The sequence below is a fragment of the Podarcis bocagei genome, assembly GCF_964188305.1.
Source record: "Podarcis bocagei genome assembly, chromosome: 4".
Taxonomy (NCBI): Eukaryota; Metazoa; Chordata; class Lepidosauria; order Squamata; family Lacertidae; genus Podarcis; species Podarcis bocagei.
The window spans coordinates 41,832,566-41,856,512 of NC_138128.1; the positions used below are offsets into that span (position 1 = coordinate 41,832,566).

Below are 23,947 nucleotides of genomic sequence, written 5' to 3' on the forward strand. Positions count from 1 at the left end.
TCTGATTGACAGGCTCAGTGCACATAATTATCCTATCAGAAAATAAGTTTTGATTGATGGAAAGAACCGTAGACATCTGTCACCATCCAAAAATTCTCCCAGTCACACTACTTCTTCATTGTACTGCAATGTGCAACTTTTATTACAATCCAATACTTGATTATGAAACAAACTGCACAATTTGGGTTTAATATAATAGTACTGTTGCTTCAAAAGGGGCTGGCAGCCTCTTAAAGAACAAGCTGGAACTCTATATATCATCAATGAGTTTGTAGTAAATATAAATAATGAAGTAAATACTGACTTTTCTAAAAGCTGCCCGATGTGGTTTCCCATCTACAAAGATACCTCTAAACAACAGTTTAGAACCAATTATGTTTTCACAACTATAGCAGGTAAAGTTATAATGTGGTTGCAGATTGGTTCTTGATTTCTCTCTCTTTCCCCATCCCCTTATTTCAAAAATGAAAAGTGACTGCAGTTGCCAAGGGAAAGAAAACCATTTGAATCGTTAGCTTGTTTTTCCATTAAAATGCTCTGAGCAAAGATGTTTATGTTGCAGTTTGAATGTAAACTTTAGGACAAACTTATTCATTGCTGCTAAGGATTTCAAAGTGCCCAACTACTATTGGATGCTTTGAGATCACATGTAAACTGGGCACTGTAGCTATTCAAACCTGAAGTGGTTTGTCTCTGGAAATGTCCCCGTCTCTATATTTTAAGTGTTCATTCAATAAGAAATACTTAATCAGTGGTTCTTCACTTCAAAGTGAATGTGTGTGATCATTAGCCTATCAGTATCTCAAAGCAACAGTGAGTGATCTCTGAAATCTTCAAGTCTTTGTTCAAATATTTCCATGTCTCTGGCTGAAGAAACTGTTCAGTTGTTTGTTTCAGTTGCATCAGAGGAGAGTTAAATCAATTGGAATTTCATAAAATGCAGCAAATATCAGTTGTTTTCACCCCAGTTTGCCTTGAGAGTGTGTTAGTGTTCAGTTGGACACTTCCGATAACCCAAAAGGTTTTGTGGTCATCATTATCCCCCAGTTAAATGTTGGGCTGAATACTTGCAGGATGTATGCTACAGCTTATCCAAATATGTGTCTGCTTCGGGTTTAGAATTTTAATGAATGCTGTTATTCACCACTGTCCTTAACATATGGTGATGTTAGATGTGTACGCCAGTTGTTAGAAACCCGGTGCAGTCCTTGGCGCCTTTTGGGTTTTGCAGCTAACTGCCAGAGGGTGTGGGCTTTGCTCTGGTGGGGAGGGTTGGTTTCCAAGGACCAACGGTAGAATTTGGGGTGGGGTGGGGGGTGGAAGACAACATGGGTGGAGCTGCCTTCTGGCATGAAGAGGTAGGTCTGTCTGAATCTCTGTGTGTGAATGAGCTGAGCCTCTGCAGAGTATTTGCAATTCTCTGTCGTACACACATGTGAAAAGGCTTGAGAGCTAATTGGACAAGGTTTTCATTAGCTCCAGGAAAAGTTGCTTCCTCATTAAAGGCTTCAGAGAGTCTGAGCATTCCCGAAGGAGGCAATGCCCCACACCAAGGTCCTTCGTCTCATCCTGCTGACACTGTCTGGAGTTCTGGTCCCTTTTGTGGAAACAGGTAAGTTGGATTTCTTTCCAAACTACCATTGCAGCCCTGACCTCTTTACTTGTTCCCTCACCTCTCCCAAGCATCTTGTGTTCCTTCTCCAGTCAAACAAAGTGGAATTCAATCGGAGTATTGATTGCTAGTGCTGTGTAAGAGAAGTATCTAAAATCTAGGCAAAACAGAGAGGCTATGGGTAGCATTTTATGGACTGAGGAGCAGGTTTCAGTGAGTTTGTGTGCACCTGGAAAAACATTGGTGCCCTAAAACCTTGAAGAGTTGTCAGCAGCAAACTTAGGCTTGAATTAGCATTTTTAGGACTGTATCTCTTGTGCTGGCACCATACAAATGTGGAATTTGGTATTGTGTCTATATAATTCAGCAACATGAGAATTACTATTTTTTTTAAAAAAGGAAGTTTTTAGTCCTGTCTGTAAAAATAAAAGTATGGCAATACTGCACTGGCTAAATCTCTACACAAGTGGCAGAATAAGAGATTCAGTGGTCCAGAGGACAGGTTTTAGTGTCTTTTCCAAGTCTTTCCCCCTATCCTTGATTCGTAGAAGAAATTACGTGAAGTAGGCAAACATTACAAAATGCATATATACAAGATGCATCACTTGCATCATACATAAATTGTAGGGCATCATTTTTCTTTGTGCTGATTTTGAGTCATCAGTTCAAAATTCTAATTATGAAACACATAGTGTGTGTACACAAGTCCTAATCAGTGTGTTCCCTTTGGAAAGATCCACGTGTGCCTATTTGTTCAATGCTGAGAATACCAATGGAATTCAGTGTCAGAAAAACATTTATGCAAAATGTGATTTTAAAAGTGTAAGCTTAAAAATAACCTAACTGCAATTCCCCAATCCCTTTTAAAAAACATTCTTGGACTGGGCAGTCTGTTCGTGTGACAACTGAATAAAACAGGGGTGGCTAACTTGTGGCCCTAAAGATGCTTTTGATTACAATTCCTGTCTTATCTGACCATTGGCCTTGCTGGCTGCCGGTGATGGGAGCCGTGGTCCAACAATATCTGGAAGTCTCCAGATTGGTTACCCCTGGAGCAGAACAGAGCCATATGTGGGAAAATAATGTACCTGGGATCCTTTAACTGGATTGTGCCAGAAATTGGACCTCTTGAGTCAAAAGCAGCTACCACTGAACTAGGGTCCATGCATCCTTTCTATTAAGGGTTTTTTTTGTTGCTGCTGCTAATGTTGTTTCAAGGCTCATAGGCTACAATCTTATATCCCTTACCTGGAAGGAAGTTCCATTGAATAGGACTTACTTCTAAATAGACATGTATGCCTAGGATTCCACCATTAGCTTGCTCATTACAAACTTTGAAAGTTCTTTGCCCAGTGAAGGGGCAGAAAACTTCTTGACCTTCACTGTACATTTTAGACAGACATGGAACACACAAGCCATACAAAAGCTACACAGGGCTTGTTAGAAGCTTGTGGTGTTTCATTTACAGATATAAATGGTAATGGAGTTTCCAAAGCCAGAATGAAAAGCCATTATCAATATGTTCATCCTATCTTCGTTGCATTTGGGTTGACAGTACTGGAGCTTCGAAGCTGCTTAATTCCTGACCATGAGCATTAGTGGCAATGCTTTGTCTTCGGTAGGTTGCATCAAAGGAGCCAACATATATTTTGCTAACAGCAGGGAAGATGAGATGATATCCCCATCTTTGACTTGGCACAAACAACATTGCCTCTTTAGGAACTTCATCTGTACCCCTTCATACAATAAAATATATTGTTTTAATGTGTGAGGACTCTTCGCTTCCAGAAGCAGCAGAAAAAGTCATCTTTTTACGAGACCAAAAAGGGTATTATATTTTTACCATAAAATGTGAGTCCTGGCTTTCATAGATAGTAGAAGAATCCCATACATGATAAATCTGTTAATAATTTTCTCTACAGTGTGTTGCAGTATTTTATTTGCATTGGTTTTCCTTATTGGAACTTGGCAGAATGGTTGCAACAACATTGTTTGATGCTGCCACATTGCACTTCTTTGTCTCCACAGTACTGATAATATTTGGAAGTGTTGACCAAGCGACTTGCTATTGATTTTAGCATTTTCATTTCTCTTTAAAGTGCAATTTATTTCTTGGTTTAGCTCTGTATCCAGCAATGAGCCTTTCAACACAGGCAATCTCATAACTTTTCTTTACACAATCATCTTTGTGTTCTCTCTCTCTCTCCATATTGTTGGTACATCCCTTGATGTCTTATCCCCGCATTTTTCAACACTTGACTCACAGCTCTATGTATGAGCTGACCGTTGGAAGTGCTTTGTACTGGAGGAGATAATGAATTTCTCTGTTGTATTTTATCTGTGATTGCTCAGTCATTCATCATTTGAATATTGCATTTGTGATGTAATGAGCAGGCATTTAGGAACTTGCCCCTTTTTTCTTTTATGCAGGATGAAACTTCTTCCTTATAAGTTTGCGAAATAAATAAATAACCCACCCGTCATCAAAAGATCTCAGGGCAATTAATGCATTGGACTGTTTAGATTTCCCTATTACCTTAGAACTGCCTTAGAACATAAATAGCATTTAAAAAGGTAATGAGTGAAACCCAGATAAAATTCCATTATTTATTTACTTTGATAATTTACTTTAATCATTTTTATCCTGCCCTTAAAAAGCTAAACAACTTTCAGGGTGACTTAGAAGGTCAACATATAATATTTATTACTTAAAATTGTAAAGCATTTTTACCTCGCTCTTTTTAGGGTACAAAAAAAAGCCAGTCTCTGCCCCAAGGCTTGCAATTTAAAAATATGTGACACAAAAGGAAAAAGGATTGGGGAGGGGGAAGCAAACTTGGGCACTAGATCTTGGTTACAAGGCAAGAACATACGGGCTTGCTGCTGTTGGCTGCTCACAGTTCTGCAACAGGTCTTTGTGGACCTCAAAAAAAAAACAGCTTTCCAACCCAACATTCTCCTTTTCATAAGGCAGTTGGTTCCAATGGCCTCTGAAAGTGGAGGAGCCCAGCCCAGTTCAGTTTATGAAAATGGCAGTGAATGAACATACTATAATATGGTTGTAACTTTTCTAAAAGTGACATATGTGTTGGATATCACACCTTGTGAAAGAGGATTCATTTTTATTCCCATTGTGCCTTTTGGAGGTTGTTTTTAAATTTGCCTCCTTGCCATGTGTCCCAACAAAATGATGAAAGGGGTACAGCCAGTCCCCTTGTGTGCTTAGCTATATACATAGCCCCGGCCTTTTTTTTTTGTAAACAAGTTTATTTAACATCCAGAGCAACCATGGTGCTTTGTGTAGACCCATGCTTGAGCTTGTACCATCACAGACTTCCCTTTGTGCCTCTGAAGAAGGGCTTCTTTCATCCACACACTGGCCACATGCCCACTGGGGCTACCTGAGTCCGTACAGCCCACTCTTGGTCTCTGAGAGCACTTCTGGGTCCCTGCTTTTCTGTGCCGGCGCCTCTGGCTTTCCACAACAGAAACCTCCAAAGTGAGCAGGGAGATACTGATCTCAGCCCCCAAGTACTACTGATGTTTTAAATCTTTAGTAGCTGAGAACCAACCCAAGGGATTAGTCCCTGACCACCTTCACCTCACAACTATCCATGTGGAGAGAACAGTCAAAACCCCTCAATTTTCCTGCAAACCTACATGAAAGTGATGGAATCAGGAGGCCATGCAGATGTTTCTTCATATATGCACAGCATAGAATCAACCAGTTTTTCTGTTGCAGATGGAGGCTTCTGTCTCTTGATTTGAACCAAAGCTAACACTGATGATCTGAACTCTGCATATGGGTCATGTTTAAATCAGGCCACTTGCAAGACAGCAGTGGAGATTGGTTTCAAGCTTTCTGGAACGTTAATGTTTGTGAGAGCAGGGACAAGATGGCCTGAGACAACTCTGCACTGTCATAGCGTCTGCTAATGCCCCAGTTAAAATAATCATGCTGCCTTTTTCACTCATCCCAGTACAAATGGATGGTGGACTAGTGGCTATGGAGATAGGATGTGCTTTGGAAGAGGAGTAAGTTTCTCCAGAGGAGCTGCTGCAAAGTGATCCTCATTTTTAAAAAGTAGCCTATAACTAATCCAGAGAAAGAAGTGAGGTGAAAATAAACTATCTCTGAGCCACAGTAGTTCTCTAAGCATGTGTTCTCAGGCATTTTATTTTTGCCTTTGTTCATGTGTCAAGATGGAATAAATGATTCATTGGCATGTTGCAGCACCCCCTTGTTTTTGACTAAAATATGTCAGTTTGTTCAGAGGCATCCTCATTTTCAGAGGATGGTACTTGTACCATGATTGGTTTGAAACTGATACTATGGGGACTACTGTGGTGTTTTCTCAGCAGAGTATATATTACATAACCTGGACCTTTTAGCACTTTGTTCCAAGCACGATCTCTTTGCCAGCATTATTAAATTGTCATCCCAGTTTAAGTTTCTTTGACAAGCTACATTAACTTAGATCAGTGTTCGAGGCCTGTGACAAGTTTCAAATTAAAGGGAGATTATAACAACTCTAATTAAACACCAATCCCTGTTGATCAGGAAGTCTTTGAGAGAGAGAGGGTTCTTGCTTATCCCAACCACTCTGTTACTTTTAAATTATGTGGGAAATAATTTCTTCCTGGGTGCAATTTGAGTTGGAAATGTCATATTTTGGTGGGCTTTGGCCATTTTTAACAAAAACATATTTTTTCAGACTTTAGACGCCAAGTCGATGTTCCTATCCTGTGCTTATAAATTCCAATCACAACACTTTGCATAGCACAGGGCAAGGGGAGGGGATGGTAGAGAGAAGAGATTGGTTGTTTTAAGATCAGAGAGCTGATGTTAACATGCTGCCTCAACTGCAAGCAGACCATCCGTTGTTGCAGTTGTCTCTTAGTAGTAGCACTTTGGCTGAAGGAAAATTATATTCACAGCATTCAAATTGGAAAAGGTTGTCAACTGATGAAGATGGGAAACAGGCCTGGCCTTGGGCTTTGAACAGCAGCCTGCTTGATCTATAGGAGAAATCACAAGTCAAAATTTTTCACAGCACTGTGATTTAAGCATTGTTACATTTGAAAGCCTACAAATTAAAGGCCACATCCACAGCATACATTTAAAGCACTATGATACCACTTTAAACAGTCATGGCTTCCCCCCAAAGGATTCTGGGAGCTGTAGCTTTTAAAAGGTGCTGAATGTTGTTAGGAGGCCCCTCGTTCCTTCACAGAGTTACAATTTGCAGAGTGATTTAACAATAACCCCTCTTCCCAGGGAACTCTGGGAATTGTAGCTCTGAGAGGTGTAAATGTCTCCTAACAATCAATTTGCTGACCAATTTGTTTTCAATCCAGGAAAATCAATGTACAACCATTACAAATTTGAGCAAAACTATTGCTATAATTCCAGCTGCTTTCCCCTCCTTTGGTCATTAGAGCATGCAGTGGAGGGATGCAAGCAGGATATCAGTACTTTAGCAAACTGGGCAGATCACTCAAAGGGAGGAGTCAGATTGCTACTTCCTGTGCAAGTGGGTATAATTTTTATTGAATGAAACACTCTGACAATTTTGGAGAGGATTATGAATATCTCAAGCCCCCAACCTCAGACTATGGCTGTTTATTCTGAAGGGAAGGACATTTTGTCAGTAATAGGTTTTACCTCAGGTTCTTCATTGGCCTTTGGCTGCCAACCAGGCTAAATTCAAGGTTCTGGTTTTGTTGTATGAAGCTTGGGACTAGGGTTAATGAAAGATCATTACGCCTCTTATATACCCAATCAAACACTGAATTCTGCAACTGAGGGCCTCCTGCAGATACCATCTTAGCAGATCTGCCCCACACAATGTAAAGAATCAGGCCTTAAGTGTTACCTTTTGGAATTCCTTCTTAAATATTAGACAGGTACCGTCTCTTCAACAGTACAGTCTACACCTGCATTGCAATGGTTTTATCAGTTCTTTTTTGCCTCCATGGGCTCCTTTGGAAGGAAAGGCGAGAAACTTAGGCTGAGGTACCTCCGGGTAACTGCAGCAGTGGCCTGGCAAGGATCTTTATGCTACTGGTTTGCCTGAAACCAGCTGTTGCTTGCTTTGGGTGGAGATTTTTTAGCCAAGGCACTTGAGGCTTCAGCTCCAACCTGTTGCTCCTGAGTGAGTTAAAGTTTATCTTGAATGAAACTGATAGCAGGAGCCTTGAAGAAAAAGCTAGGTCTGTTTGATTGCTTAATCAGTATCTGTTTGATACTGTGTATTAAAGAATATGAATCTTCATGACCAAAAATTATGCCAATATATTAGTCATGGGGCAAGTAAATATAAGGCAAATCATGTCATGACTGGGATTGAAGGAAACATATTGCTAGGAACATCCATAAAGTGAATGTTATGTTCTATACAGCACAGTGAGATAATATACAACATAGAGAGAAGCTATGTAAAATGATTTTTACAAAAGTTTTCTAATAAAGCAGAGAAAATATTTCAAGCAAATACCCTACTTAAGAAAAACCTAGCTTGGATGTCTTTCCTTGGCAATGAGAACTCATCCCCAACCTATGGCAGAATCTGAAAAACATAGGTGTTAACAGGATTTAATCATCAAAACCTTTAAGCAGGTTACATAAAACAATATAAAATACACATTAAAAATACAGATAAAATCAGATGTTTAAAACAAACTGATCTAAGAATTTTCAAAACATAAAATCAGCATTTAAAAAAAAGCATAAGATAAAATGCCATGTAAACAATACACACCTGGGTAGATTTGCTTGAACAAAAAAGTTTTTAGCAGGCACTGAAAGCGTTACAGTGAAGACACCTGCCTAATATTAACAGATCATGAGTTTCAGAGTGCAGGGGCTGCCACACTGAAGGCCTAATTCCTTGCAAGTGCAGAACAAACATCATGTGGCACTGGCAAAAGTGGCAGTTCCACAGATCAAAGCAGTCAATCGGACACATGTGAGGTAAAGCGATCCTTCACAAGGTTGTCAAAAATGGCACCTTTCCAAATGTGAGTACTGTATATTGCTCACTTTAAGAACCAAGTTAACAGGCATTTTACATCATTTGTGGTAGGATTTAGTTTTGTTAACTAACTGGAGGACTATTGCCTAAGGCGCAGGGAAGGGAACCTCCCCTCCCCCCGGGGGCTGCATCCTTGAGGTAATCAGATTTAGACTGCTTGGCAGTGCCAAAGTGCTTGAAGTCATAGGTCAGTGGTGGCGAACCTATGACATGCGTGCCAGACAGGGCACGCGGAGCCCTCACTGCTGGCACCGCACACCATCGGCCCATCTGCACTGTTATTTTGTTGGTTTTTTCCCATTTGTGCTCCCGGTCCTCCCCACGCTACTGCGTGCATCCACTGCTTAAACCCGAAACTTTTTTTATTTTTTCTGCTGGCCGGCGATTGTGTTCGGCAATTGGTCTGTTTTTCTTTCTTTTTTTAAAAAAATATTTTTATTAAACAATTTTAGCCAAACAAATTATCAGTCACAATAACCAATTATATTTCTCTCCCCCCTTTTTTATTCCCCCCTTCCCTCCCTCTCCCACCCCCTAAGGACTTCCCTCAGCTCCCCTCTCTGATTTGTTTGTACATATTATTCTCTGCATGTTAAAAATTGTGCATACCATTGCCTTATCTATCATATATTCTACTAATAAGTTTGTGGCTGTTTATTCAAAACCTGACAAGGAGTCCAAATCATTTTGTTTTTTTTTTAGATAGTTTGCAAAAAGTTCCCATTCTTCCTTAAAGTCACAATTGTTCTTCTCACGTAATTTATATGTCAACTTTGCCAACTCCGCATAACTCATTAGTTTTTCTTGCCATTGTTCTTTCGTTGGGATTTCCTCATTCTTCCATCCTTGTGCTAACAAGACTCTTGCCGCTGTTGTTGCATACATAAATAAATTCTTTGTTTTTCTTGGCAGGTCTCGTCCTAAAATCCCTAACAAAAACACTTCTGGCTTCTTTACAAATGTCATTTTAAACATTTTTTTCAATTCGTTATATATCATCTCCCAAAATTTTTTAACTTCTCTACATTCCCATCACATATGATACAAACGATTGGTCTGTTTTTCAATTGGCTGCGGCAGTGGCTGTTTCTGATTGGGCATAACAGCTATCATTATTTGACCCTCGTGCTTTTTTTCTGCACTTTTTTCAGTGCTGCGTGGTAGTTCCCAGCTCCCCCCTCCAAGCCAGGCCTCGCCCATTCCTTTATGCCGTAACCCCCCCTGCTCCAATCCTCCGCAGGCCCTTTGCCTGCTGTGGGCCCGACCTGCCTGGGCTAGGAGGGCACTTGCGCCCGCCGCCTCCCTGTGTGCCTGGCACAACCCAGCCTCACCCCTTTGCCGCGGTGACGTTGCCGGAGAGAGGGAGGAAGATGGGGAAGACCACGCTGGGATCGCTGGCGGGGAGCGGGCATATAGGCAGGCAGCCGCGGCTGTTGGGCTGGCTGGCTGGGGTGGGGGCTCTCCCTCTCCTGCTGGCCACTGCTGCTCACCTGGCCTCAGGGCTGCTCCGTCCTCCTTGCAGCAGCCCAAGAGTGAGCTAGCCAGGGAGCGCCCGGCAGGAGGTGGGAAGAGGGAGGGAGATAATAATAATAATAATAATAATAATAATAATAATAATAATAATAATTAATAATTTATATCTCGCCCTCCCCTGCTGAAGCCAGGCTCAGAGTGGCTGAGTAAAAATAACACAAAATAACAATAGTAAAAATAACACAGTTTACATAAAATCACAATCAATTAATCGAAATACATTCTAAAACCAATTCATTCTAAAATCAATTCAGAGTCAAATTAATGGCAACCATTGGGCTAGAGTTCTATGAGGATTACTGAAGGAGGGGGTCAGACTGTGCCTTGGCCAAAGGCCTGGTGGAACAGCTCTGTCTTGCAGGCCCTGCGGAAAGATGTCAAGTCCCGCAGGGCCCTAGTCTCTTGTGACAAAGCGTTCCGCCAGATCGGGGCCACGGCCGAAAAAGCCCTGGCTCTAGTTGAGGCCAGCCTAACCTCTCTGTGGCCCAGGACCTCCAAGATGTTTTTGTTTGAAGACCGTAAGGTCCTCTGTGGGACATAGCAGTAGAGGCGGTCTCATAGGTAGGAGGGTCCTAGGCCATATAGGGCTTTAAAGATGGCGAGAATCGCAGTGTTTTCCCTCAAAAACGCAGGGCACTTTGCAATAAATAAGTCGGTTTTGGTTTGCAGTTTGGGCACTCAGTCTCTAAAAGGTTCGCCACCACTGTCATAGGTGATGTGGGCCGAGCCAAAGTGGGTGGGGCTTTGGAACTAGGCTGAGGGACGCACAAAATGAGACCGAGAGCTGCATGCGCTCCTTGGACCACAGTTTCCTCACCTCAGTGTAGCGTTATTACAGATGCTGCACAACACATGGCTTCAGTAACCTTAATACTTGTTTGTGAGGGGAACTGTGAAGAAACTTTATCCACGAGACAACATGTGTTGTGATTTTTGTCTCCTCTGTGCACAGTAGTTTCTTCATTAAGGTGTGAGGCACAGCCTAGAAGGGTCCAGCATTAGTTTGCAGGCCAACTCGTAGCTGTCAGTTTGGCCAGTTGCAGACCACAGCTTTATTTATACTCGGTGGTGTGCAGGTTTTTCCCTACTAATCAAGGTAGGTTAGAGATGGAATTTCAGCACGATCCAAATGCCACTGGTATAATTCACACTTATTGACTATGTGGTGCACCAAATCGGACTGTCCTGTTGGCAGACTAAATGACCCCTTTATGAGGATCACTAAGGCAGCAATTCATGCAAGCCTATGCTATCAGCCCTGACCGGTTAGCTCTCTACTTGAGAGTCTTCAAGAAGCAAAGCTGTGGACTGAAGCTTTTCCACATGTGAAGACTGACTGTCCTACCCAGGGCTGTTTTTTCAGCCGGAGCTCAGGTGGGCGCCATTGCCATTCTAAGAGAATAAAGGACAAGTTAATGGTGAGCTTTGGCACCTCTTTTTCTGGAAAAATAGCACTGGTCCTACCACTGATAAGTCTTTTTATCCACTAGCCTGAAGTGAAATTTACCCTGATCCCACTTTTCTTATACAGCGTTGTGCATTTTTGTCTCATTTTTTAAAAACAAAACTTCTGTACATTCTTTGTCTACTGGCAAGCAAGCTACTGAAACCTTTGGCCCTCAGCTATATTTCCCCTCAGGCCTGGGGATCATCTTATGCGATTAGATAGCTTTGAATGTTTTGCTCCACATTTTCAGTTTGGTGTGACATTTCCAGTGGTTTTGACAGAGCCCTGCAGAATGTCTCCAGTTCTTGCTGGGGCCTCTGCCTCGTCCTGCTCAGACAAAATGAGCATTGATCGCTGCCTTCTGGGTCCAGCCACATATAAACAGAAAGGGCCTTTTGAGTTCCTCCAGAGCCCGCTTAGGGGGGGAAAACAGGACATGAATGGCAACATCAAAGAAAATGTAGTTTTCTTGGAATCTCACCTGAGAAGGCATCTGAGGGGCACCGTCAGGGGAGGGTCTGGGTTCCTGTCTATCCTAGTTCCAGGGCTGTGTGTCCTGCCTGTGAAAGTCCTGGCAGGGAAAGTCTGCCGGGGGAGTGAGAAGCTAACATTGTGGGCAGGGAGAAGATTGCCAACAACGCAAAGGCTCCATTAATCCTGCAACTGTGCTCAGTGCTTGGCCTCTCCTTGGACTCACCAGATGTTTAAAATATTTGCAAGCTTTTTTCAATCTGTAAATTCTTCAGCAGGCAGAAGCCTCCAAGAGCAAAAATCAAAAGAAGAATTGGTTGTATTGTATCATCTAAACTTGAGAAGCTAAGGTGATCAGAGCAGGCTCTAGATTGCAAATAGGCCTTGCATGGAAAGACTGGGCCCAGTTTCTCAAGTCATTTGCAGTGAAAAAAGTTGTGACAAATATACCCCCTCCCTGTGGAAAAACACATTTGCCACCAATCAAAGGTGTATTTCAAGCCCTCCAGTTCCATCTAGATTTCCAAGGACTCATGCAAGACATTGAGCAGTTGAGCCTAAACAACACAACACAACTACCTGAAGCTGTACCCTTTTCTATCCAATCATATTTCCTTATTTCCTGTTTATTGCAGCCTTATTTTTCCTAGCTTTTAAAAACTGTTTGTGGGCAAAGCATGATATGTCATGGTAGAAAAGGTTTTAGGTTTATGGTTCTTAAGAGTTTCTAGTGACCATTATATGGACCACTTGGGGTTCCTTTTATCCCTTAAAAAGATGGTTTGAATTTTTAAAGTATATGAATACTGTGTACTCCCCTCTTCATCTTTGCCATGCTTATTTCTCCATTTTTCCACTTAAGCAAAAAGCAAACACAAGTACAACAAGGTTCCCCCCACAACATGTATGGGTAAGATTCTCATGCTAATACGTATTTTTGTAACTGAAAGGTAGAGCATGAAACCACATGAACTGCCGTAACTGACTGTGCCCAAATGGCAAGCCTTGTGGGGCCAATTTTGGTCAAACTGTCAACAGAGCAAACAGAAAGAAGATGGGCAGAGATGATGTAAAGTTTAGAATGAATATTTCAAAGCACCATTAGGTGTGGCTGGAGGTTGCAGGCTCAGAACCAAGGGAGAACTGAACAGCTCTGATGACTTTATCCAGCAGAGGGCAATGCAACCCATTCTTTTGCTACCACTTATTAAGATGTACTTGTTATTGCCTAGGGAAGCAGGAAGCCTTAATGAGCCTTTCAGCATCCCAGTGTTAATTAATTTATTTATTTTACAAACCTAATTATATACCACTAATCATTAAAAAAATCAAAGGGGTTTTTTTTTTACACTAATTGTGCATAAATCCATATTAAATAGTTAAAATCAGAAATTGACTATTATGGAAAGATAAAGCCTGCATAAGTCTAATGGAATAGAAAAGCTTACAGCTGGTGTTCAAAATTTGAAACAGGGTTCCTGTTGAATCTCTAGTGCCAGAATTTAAGAGGCTGTGGTCCAGATAGTTTGAAAAGATTAACTGGGCTTTTGTGTGTGTTGCTCTAGCAGAATACCCCCAAGGACCTCTCCCAACGCTATGGAATGACCCACCAGAGCTGCCATCGGGCGGAGGGCCCGCAGAAACCACCACCACAGCCCGCTTCTCCGACTCTGCAGGATTCCCACCATACACTTCTGATTATGAACCAGAGGACACAACCCATCTGCACCAACTGGATAATGGGAACGGTACATGTTATTGGAGATGGGGTGCTAAACAACACGACTTTGGGCGGGAGGGTGGCACTGTGTGAGGTCACAAAAATTTGCTATGTTGGGATGGCTGTACTGGAAACCATCATTTCCTTCTAATGCAACAAAATTTAACACTATTTTGGAAGAGTAGTAAAATGTCTCATGAAATATTGCAGTGGATGACTAAAACAACCACCACCACTAACAGTTTTGCATTGTTCTGTAAAGCAGAAATACAAAAGAAACAGATTTCCATTTTACTGATGCACCATAAACAATACCATTCCTTTGGCATTTAAGAAACTCACTTTCTGCTCCAATGATAAAAAGGTAAAGGACCCCGGACGGTTAAGTCCAGTCAAAGGTGACTATGGGGTGTGGCATTCATCTCGCTTTTCAGACCAAGGGAACTAGACCAGTGTTTATCCACAGACAAACGCCAGCTCCCTTGGCATGACCACAGACAAACGCCTGGTCATGTGGCCAGTGTGTCTGAAACACTACTGGCGCATGGAGGACTGTGACGAGTGCCAGAGTGCATGAAAACACTTCCCGCTGCAGCAATACCTATTTATCTACTTGCACTGGCATTCTTTTGAACTGCTAGGTGGTCAGAAGCTGGGGCAGAGCAACTGGGACAGAGCAACGGGAGCTCACCCCAAGTCAGTGAAGGAACTTTTCTAACATCCCATTGCGCAGATTCGAACTGCCAACCTTCTGACTGGCAAGCCCAAGAGATGTCCTAAGAACATGGGGTGCCAAGTTGGCACTCCTTGTGCTGGATAATGGCTGCATTCACTCTTAATGCTAGATCATAATTTATCCTTCATGTGCAAAAATCTCAGTCTCGTGTTCTTCCTTCACTTCCTCTGGCTCTGCCACTTTAAATGACCCACAGTTATTCACTATATCTAAACCCAGCCAAACTGTGGTTTGTGTTAACTATAGCATAAGGAAACAAGCAATCTAAAGTTGACACTACTTTTATTTATTATTATTTATTAAATTTGTATACTGCCCTTCATCCAAAGATCTTGGGGCGATTCACAGCAGAAAAATTACAGGATAAAACAAAAAATGCACGATAAAAGCCAGAACATTGACAAAAGAAAGCAATAACCCACCCACCCACCTGACTTAGGATTTTGGATTTTTCTGAATAAATCATGTAAGATCCTTGATAAATAGAGAGAACAAAACACATACAACCACAGTGATCTGCTGCATATCTGCCTTAAATTCTTAAAACTCCTGGTATAATTAGAGATCATTGTTTACTCCTGCTTGCAACCAAAATCAAATCTGTTTCTTCTGTAGATGTAAAGAATGACACAACAGAGCCATTTCTTTACCTTCCCTGTGCAGCTATTCCCCAAGGAATGTCAGTGCAGCATTCTAGTCTCAGACTTTCTCCCTCAACCAGCAACTAAGAGTATGCATGATGTCAGCAAATGCGTCAAGAAGGGGGAAGAGCCATATATGGCCCCTTATCCTCTGACCTAGATTGGCCCACCCGCTAACCACTGGCTTAGGGGATCTGGCACATGGGCTTTAAACACGTCATTACTTAAGAGAATGATCCAGTACAATCCAGTGTTGTTTTCCTGGTGCTGTACTTGTTAGCAAAGATGTATGGTGGGAAAGACTGTGTATTTCCTGCACATGTTTTTCAGAGGCACTTTTCTGTTCTCCTCAACCTGTCTGCTTCCCCTCCCCTCCTCTTTGTCACCTGCAGGGTCTCTGGGTCCTGGAGCCATTGGTGCCATAGTGATCGCTGCTCTGCTGGGCACATCTGTGATTGTGGCCCTGATCGTCATCACCCTGCGAAAGTTTTCTGCTTCCTGAAATCAATAAAAAAGGTCCTTTTTCCTAATATACACCTGTCTGAGCCCTTTCCTTCTTCTGCAGTTATTGCTTTCTGTCTGTGAAAAGGAAAAAAACAAGTTCCTCTAGCACCTGCGTTTTCCAAATGTTATAGGATATATAGCCTGTTTTTTAACCTCCTGGGATCAGAAACCCTTTTCTAACACAAATACTTTTAAAACATTTAGTGATGGCACAAGTGGGATTTAGAGTGGGGACTGAGGGACATGTGTACACAAATTGAGAAGCTGCCATGAAGTCAGAGTTTCTTGACATATATATATATATATATATGTATGTATGTATGTATGTATGTATGTATTTGTGCCACTAATCCAAATGCGATAAATTGTGTGCATTGTTTTAAAAGTCACATTAACTTGGCACGTGTGCTCGAATGCATCTTTCCAAGCTCTTGCTACAGCTAGAATAAAACTGTAATCAGATTATTGACTTTTAGCTTCTGTAGCAGTAGCTGGGGGTGGGCGCATGGTATATTTTATTTATTTGTGGAATGCCTGGTCTTATGTTTTGTTTTTGTTTTGTTCTGTTTTAAATACAGTCATACCTCGGGTTACAGACGCTTCAGGTTGTGCATTTTCGGGTTGCACACTGCGCCGAACCCAGAAGTACCGGAACAGGTTACTTCCAGGTTTCGATGCTCGCACGTGCGCAGATGTGCTAAATCGCACTTTGCACATGTGCAGAAATGCCAAATTGCGACCCGCGCGTGCTCAGATGCAGTGCTGTGGGTTGCAAATGGATCACATTCGCAACGCGAGCGTCCACTGTACCCTATTTGCTCTGGCTTTCATTTAATGGCTCATGCCACCAACAAGCCTTATTAGTATGACCTGGATATAATATTTGAGGGAGGTGGGGGAAGCGAGATTAAAAAGCCACCTGCATTGACTCCTGTTTGGGTTAAGCAGGCACCTCTGCTTACTTAGATACAAATATGTAGCACAGGGGTGACTGAGGAACATGTTGCCTCAACTAGATCAACCTTAGCAAAAAAATTTAACAACAAAGCAAATTACTGTGTTTGTTTGTTTTTTATGATGGCAGACAGGTAAGCTGTTGGATGTCCATGGAAAACCAGTGAGGGTTTTCACCTGAATAAATGGTATGGTTATGTTTGGCAAGCAGGCATTGCCTAAAAATAAAAATAAAAAAATATATATGAAGCAAATCAGAGAGGCCAGGGGCTAAACAATGACTTTTGAAAAGCTTGGCACTGTTTCATTTTCTGCATAGCTAAGAATTCAGGAACTATATGACACTGTCAGGAATGGCTTGTAGGTTACAAGAGGAAAAATGCATGGATGGCTCTTGCTTTTTTGGTAGCAAAATATATTGCCTATTGTTTATCTATGTTTGTTTATATAAAGTGTGTTTTTTTAAAAAAAACAAACCAGCCCAATGGCAGACAGAATTGAATTTGAAAAGGCAGAACATCATTGGTCTCCTGGATGGACCAAGCAGCTGCTCAAGTCCAGCTCAGCTTTATTGAAGCTCATATATAGAGCCCTGTTCAGTTGTTAGTCAAGTACAAAGCTCCTGTGTGGCCCTGCCTTCAGCCTTCATAAGTACAGCCTGCGCCACCACATTTGCTATGTGCGAAGCCAGAAGGAACAAGTACAACAAGGGGGCTGGGCTAAAGGTGTGATTCCACAGCCCTTTGTTAACGAGCTGAATAGAGTTGTTGTCTTACCCCCATCCATCTCCATCCATTAATAAAGAGTGATGCAAGGAAAGAAATTCTCTGATAAACACGCAGACATGTAAAGCTGTTAAAACATTCTGCAAAGAGGTTTTGGGGATTATACATTGCACATTGTACATATAGATCACCCTGCATGACTCAAAAGTTAGTACTTCTTCCTGTATTATATTGAGAGGATTAGCAGCAGCTTCTCTACAAGGAGATCATCCTATTCTGTTTACATGACTAGAATGAAGGCTGCTAGATACTGGAAAAGCTTCTCTAGATGTTCAATCCAGAACTGAATCCATAGAACTGAAAATGTTAATGTATCAAAATAGACCAGCAGGAGAGGGCAGTTAAAGAGATTCCTTCAAAACATGGTTTCTTTTCATCTCTCAAGTCAATAAATATGTGCCAGGGATTCTTTTTCCATCATTGTATTTATTCTTTTGGAAAGATTATAATGTAATTATGTTGCATTCTAGTCTAGAAATACTTGTGGCTGCAGTCATTTGTATGTGTTATGTGCTAACCCACCTTTGTTTTGTCATGTTGCAATATGTACACTTGTGCTTCAATAAAATATTATTTTAAAGGTCTGAATGTAAGAAGCGGATTTGGAAAATAAGCCACGTTCCCATACGATGTAATTAAATCTGTGGACAGCATGTGCATGTGGTTAGTTAGTACATTCATGTTTATGACTACAGGGTGAAGTAAGTGAGAGCTAGCTGCTGGAGAAATCAAAGTACTGAAAGCTGCTTGTTTGGCCATTTCTGTTTTCATAGTAAGAAAAAATATTACCTCCCTCTCCTACATTTCATTCTGGTGGTGTCATAATGGCCTGCGATCCCAAGGTCTATGCTTGTGTGTAAAAATACACCAAGCTACCTAATTCTGGTAACTGGAGGAAGTTAATTGGTACACTGTGTAACTCAGCACTCAAAATTACAGCAATCTGCTTTTGCGTTTCTCTGAGACGTTTTGTTAAATTAGCAGGATTGGTTAAGTCTGGTGACTGCCAGGAGCTTTTTGCTTTCCATAACTCAGCTATCGGGTAACCTTAGTCTTGTACAGTTCAATATGCTACTCCTTGGCTGTGGGTGTTAAAAATTCATTTGTAAAAAAATCTCAATTTCTGGCAATAGTGTAATGCTAGGGGCATGGCTGAACAGTGCAAGTGAAAGCTGTGCATGTCTGAATGATCAGGAATGTTAGTTACTATCATTGCCTTACTGCTAAATGTTATGTATTTTATTGCATTTCTAGCCTACCACTTCTCCAAGGAGCGCAAGGTTTCACCACCGTCTCGTTTAATATCCATAACACCCCTGTGAGGTAGGTTAGGCTGAGAGGCAGTGACTGGTGAGCTTCATGGCAGAGTGGGGATTTGAACCCTGGTCTCCACCACACTGGAATGACTTTAAATTAAGTTAGTTGCATGTAAGTAAGAGCTGAAAGAGGTTCAAAAAGTGTTCCCAATAGAAATTTACAAGATACGTGTCCTTGGCTGCTTTGCCATTTTCTATCAGCTGCCTTTATCCACTGGGCAAATGGTGATTATATACCTGGGCCAAAAAGATGTGGGAAGACTGGTTTTTTACATTTTTTGTGAACAAATCTAAATAGCACCTTTATTTCTCAGTTTATGTGCTTATACAAGTTGCCTTGAAGGCCTGATTTGGGATGAAAGGCAATCTTTTAAAAAAACACAGCAAAAGTTGAGCAGAATCAAAGGTTTTGCAGAAGGTCCTAGGTCCAGTCCCTGGCATTTTCAGCTGAAAGGCAGGTATGTAGGAGACCTTGAGGAGCTGTGACCAATCTGAGCAGATAGTACAAAGCTGGGTGGAGCAGCATGACTCAGTATAAAGACAGTATAAGAACAAGTGATTCATACATTCATAACCTTGTGAACTAGCTTGAAAAAGAAAAATGCAGTGTACACAAGCCCTTGTGCAAGGAGCCTCTTAACACAGAGCATTGGGGAGCGTTGCTATTAAATAAATACTCCTTATCCATTATTATTTATGTAACACTTTTAATATGCAAAGTGCTTTACAATCTTTTAATTTCTCGATCTCTGTCTCATGGTTGACTCTATAATTGTCCTTAGTCAAATGTTCTCTATTGTGAATCTTCTCTCTCCCTTCCAGAGAAGCATCTTGTTGCCAGTTGTAACTTTTGCAGCAAAGGAGAAGATATTTCCTGGCTTTGCAAGCATTTATATACACCAGCTTGAAAGTATTATACATAGAGTTCATGTGTACAGCTGAGGAGCAATGCCCAGCTGACATGCAACAGGCCTTCCTATTGCTTTAGTAAAACTTTTGCAGACAACATTTAGTACAAAAGCATGCCATCTTGTCCCTCAAGCCTGTTGTTGTTGCTGCCTAGTGGCCTCTGTTCCTCTTTGAATGAGCATTTGGTCCATAATCAGTTTAATCCACTTGTATTGACAAGGATGCATTTCATTCAAAACTCTCTGAACTGGACAGAAATATTATTTGAAATACTGTTATCAGAGTCCGTATATACACCAGGGTAATTACACAGAAATTTGCTGGCCCTAGCTGAGTTCTTTAGCTCTCCAGATTTAGCATGGCTATAGAATGTCATGCATGCCTTGAGCTGATTCTCCACTCCTTGGTTTTTTTTGGTCTCTTCCCCCCCCCCCATGAAAAATTCCTTAGTATGTGCAACAGATCTGAGTAGTGAATACTATGGGATACTGTCAGTGCATTTGTTCAGGGCCTAAGTCTGTACTATCCACTCAGCCACCCTCTCAATATTTAGACATAGTTTACGATACCTACCATTGGCTCTCTCAAAGAACTTTGTTGTAAAACTTAAATGCAGTCAGATGGGAATCCTATATGCACTTACCTGGGAGTAAGGCTCATTGAACTCAATAGGTCTTACTCCTGAAATGACATCTATAGGATTGCATTGCTAGTAATTATTATAGTTTGCACTTAGGATATGGGTCCAGGTGGTGAATTGCACAGCTATGAGAAACAGTGAATTTCCAGTCCTTTCCTATTTTAGGTCAGGCATGGAGAACCTCATGCTTAGGTGTGGGTGTGTGGAATACCTCTTTACCCTTGGGACTTTCACCAGCTACGGCCCCCTTGACTGCTTTTGCCTGACTTGAAATGTTCAACTGCGATAATTCCTCTTCCTTGCCTAGATGGAGAGCAACATGTGTAGGGGATCTCTGACCTCTATAAAGTTGGAATGCAGGTTCATCCCAGCTTTTGCTCTGCCCACTTTTGTCTATAGCCATGTTCATCCCTCTTGTATGGCCCCCTGGAAGTTGCTCATGAAGCAATACTGCCCTTGAGCTAGGAGAGGCCTCACACTCCTGTTTGAAACCATGCAGCTTCTCTATGTCAGTATTCTCCTCTGCAGTTTCCTGCAGGGTAGCCCATGAGTACAGTGTAAATAATTTTGTGGAATATTTTGTAGCACAGAAGACTATGCTCTGCCATAATTTTTTTTAACCTCTGTTAAAGAATCACCAATGCATTTAAAGTATCACCAATGTGTTTATTTATAAGGGATACCTGTTGATGTGCCTGTGTGGGTACTCCAAACTCAGTACCTACAGAGAAACTTCCTGAGTGTAGAAGTGTGTATACCGATACTGTGCACACTTTCAAAGGTGGTGCGCTCCTGTGCGCCTGGATTGCACACTGGAAAATCAAATGTGCCATTTGATGGAATATTAAAGAATCAGGCTGTTAACCTCTTGGGCCTTGTTGTACTTTTTTCCCAGTTGATCAGCATTCACTGTTTCCTTACCATGCAGAGTTAAGAGATTTACACTCTTTGCAATACAATAGGAAATTACATTTTACAGCTCCTAGTTCTGTACAGGCACACGGCAGCCTCACCTCTTTTCAAGTTTGTCTTCAGAGATATTATCCATGGTGCATCAAGTATGCAAAGAAGTTCATTAGCTTGGAGGAGAGAGGACTTGCTTGACAAAAAATGATATTTGTGCCACCTTCCGTCGTCTCAGCATCTGACATTCATTGTTTCTGAAATACAACTGCCCAGAACTGTGTGCCGTGATCATTGTCTATTCCTGCTGCCCATCTTCCTCCGCTGACTATCATCTGTCTTGTGTACCCGGAAGCACTCCTTTAAGTTTTGAGATCGAATCTTGGGGTTCATAATTTCTTCACCCATGGAGCTGGGGAACCAACCTCTCTCTTGATCATGCAAACGCTCCCCAAATATCCAACCTAGATTTTTTTGGAAAAGGATGATTGTGGGTGGAGAAAACATAATAGTGGCAGCTCAGTAAAGGAGCGATGAGTTAATGCAAGCAAGGTTCAAAACTGGTACAAGAAGGGAAGTTATACAACAATCATATCAGAATATATTAAGGGAAGCTGGTTACATAATATTTTCCGTGTGAAGCAGATGTTGCAAATTGCAACGGCTTATAAGAATTCTGCTTCACTGGGACCGCAATGCTTTGGCAATCCGAGTGAAAAAGAGAGTATGAAAAATAAAAAAATAAAAATGCATTGGCCCTCATTCATTTCCTGACAAACCAATTAACAGGTCATATACCACCATCTGAGGAGCACTGGAACATACTGTACAATCAGTCCTTAATGCTGCAAGATATTTACTTCCTACACAGTTCCCCTGTTATGATTTTGTTGTGCATTTGTGCCTGCACTAAAACCCAAATATGGACACTTCTTACCATCGTCTGTCTTTTCCAGGATGTTAAGTACATCAGCCAGTTCCAGCGACAGCTCATCTGGCTGCTGAGCCACATAAGGATGGACACACTGTACTTGAGGGCAATCTGCAAGTGGAAAAAGGAAATTACTAGTTTACAGGACCCTTTATGAATACTATAAGGGAGAAATGGGAGGGTGTCTGCTACTAAAGTAAGTGTGTGTGAGAGTGTGTGTGTGTGTGTGCGTGTGTGTGTGTGTGTGCGCGCGCGCACCCAACTGCTGTAGCATATAGTGATCAGGCCTTTTGCCTCTCTGGTCAAGGGCTTAGAATAGCAAACGTCTGTAGCATAACCTTGATAATTTCTGTTGCCTGTATTACTGTAGCTACAAAGGAACCACCTTAGAGAAAAAATGGTAAGCTAGTTAGGCTGTGTCATCTCAGCAAATAATTCAATCAACGGGCCAGTGAGCGCAATGGCTGATCTTGGGGACAGTTACATCCTCAGTCAGAGGTTTTGAGAAATGCATAGAATCTCATACAAGAGGGGAAGGGATCTCAGATTAGCTTCTTGCACTTGGGTGTAACATGGAATGGTACTGATGGGGGACTGAGATGACTGGGCAGTAGACAAATATGGAACAGTGATGTTGCATAAAATTCTGTAGACAAGAAAAGGGTATGTGATCTCTTACTGAACCTTTCCGTAAAGGGATATGAAGCTGACTTCTCGGCTTCACAAAAATTTGCTTCAGGGCACACAATTTAAAAATGAAGCTTAGAATGGAATTTTGTTCTGTAATTAGGACCTGATCTGCCTTTGCATCCTAGAACTGACATTGCTAGAACCTAACCAAGAGCAGTGATGTGCTCTTAGAATCCATCTGGATGACAACTTTCTATCATTCCCTCCTTTCCCCCCTTGCCCTCCTTACCCATGAGCCTGGATGTAAAGGAAACAAACTTGGTTCGCCGATTCGGAGCCAGCAAGATCATCCAGCGCTTCATTTCACTTCTGCATTGGGAATAAAACAGGAAAGAGAGCAGCAATCAGTGTTTTCCATGTAATTTGGAAAGGGTCCGTGGAATCTGACTTGCCACATAGGAGTCCATAAGTGACTTGCAAAAATTTACAAACATAAAGCACAAATAAATCCACTTTCTGCATTCTGTGCCATTCCTGCATTTCTCTCTTACTGCCCCTGCCCCTACTTTAATGGTAAAATCCATGTGTTCTCTCTCCCTTTCCTGTCAGCTAAGTCAATTAAGTGTCACTCATTCACGCATCCTGACTCATGTGCTCCCACTCACTGGTTAGAAAGTCATGCACAAGCTAAGACAATAAGGAGTTCAAGGCAAATCCATGAACTCTACTGAAAGAGCTCAGCCATGTTTCAGAATCCCTTGACAGAAGACTCATTCCTCTATCCCATTTTTCACCTTCGTTTTTCATGTATGTATTATTTTCTATAAATACCTGGAACAGTCATTCCCTTTCTTAGGGTTAAAGTGGATATGATCTGGGAGATCTGGGATGCTTGTGTCCCTGAGAAGAACATGGGCCCGCGAAGAAAGAGCCCAGTTTAACCCCCTCTTTGTCTCCCTTTTTGCAGTTTAAAGAACGATAGGTTTGGGGTCTCTGGCTAGTCTCAGTAACTATAGAGTTTCCTGAGCCAAATTCCCTTTCCAGTAATAGCTTTGTGGACAAAAGTGAAAAGGAACATGTTCTCCATGTTCTTTTGGAGTCACGAAATTTGTGCTAAAGGGGTGAAGCCATCTGTAGCAATCACACAGGGTCCCTGGACGTTTCACTGTCTATTGATCCCT

General features: G+C 41.7%; 2 protein-coding genes and 1 long non-coding RNA gene across 15 annotated transcripts in view; 1 reads left to right on the top strand and 2 right to left on the bottom strand.

The window, feature by feature from the left end:
- Nucleotides 1–1,336: 1,336 nt before the first annotated feature.
- SNORC (secondary ossification center associated regulator of chondrocyte maturation) lies at nucleotides 1,337–18,021 on the top strand. 11 transcript variants are annotated; one of them, XM_081191227.1, is made up of 5 exons: nucleotides 5,388–6,567; nucleotides 12,960–13,007; nucleotides 13,663–13,845; nucleotides 15,587–15,710; nucleotides 16,783–18,021. In XM_081191227.1, exons 1-4 carry the CDS (start codon nucleotides 6,456–6,458, stop codon nucleotides 15,694–15,696), a joined length of 453 nt encoding a protein of 150 aa, XP_081047353.1. In that variant the 5' UTR covers nucleotides 5,388–6,455; the 3' UTR covers nucleotides 15,697–15,710; nucleotides 16,783–18,021. The 11 variants fall into 11 exon arrangements, with proteins under 11 accessions (XP_081047359.1, XP_081047360.1, XP_081047353.1 ...); XM_081191224.1 differs by having other exon boundaries at nucleotides 15,587–18,021; XM_081191228.1 differs by having other exon boundaries at nucleotides 13,666–13,845; nucleotides 15,587–18,021.
- On the bottom strand, nucleotides 6,500–10,178 carry LOC308585533. Of its 2 annotated transcripts, none has more exons than XR_014007466.1 (3): nucleotides 9,978–10,178; nucleotides 8,110–8,181; nucleotides 6,500–6,625 (listed from the first exon to the last, which is right to left on the bottom strand). It is a non-coding gene; the product is annotated as an uncharacterized lncRNA (long non-coding RNA). The 2 variants fall into 2 exon arrangements; XR_014007467.1 differs by lacking the exon at nucleotides 9,978–10,178 and adding an exon at nucleotides 9,402–9,969.
- A 1,419-nt stretch (nucleotides 18,022–19,440) lies between the features above and the next one.
- The window catches only part of NGEF (neuronal guanine nucleotide exchange factor), a 64,201-nt gene continuing 59,694 nt past the window's right edge, over nucleotides 19,441–23,947 (bottom strand). For both annotated transcript variants that reach the window (XM_081191222.1, XM_081191223.1), the window contains 3 exons: nucleotides 23,056–23,135; nucleotides 22,143–22,247; nucleotides 19,441–21,669 (listed from right to left, as the gene is read on the bottom strand). In XM_081191222.1, the coding sequence (XP_081047348.1) occupies nucleotides 21,497–21,669; nucleotides 22,143–22,247; nucleotides 23,056–23,135 (358 nt within the window). In that variant the 3' untranslated portion in view covers nucleotides 19,441–21,496. The remainder of the gene's footprint in view (nucleotides 21,670–22,142; nucleotides 22,248–23,055; nucleotides 23,136–23,947) is intronic.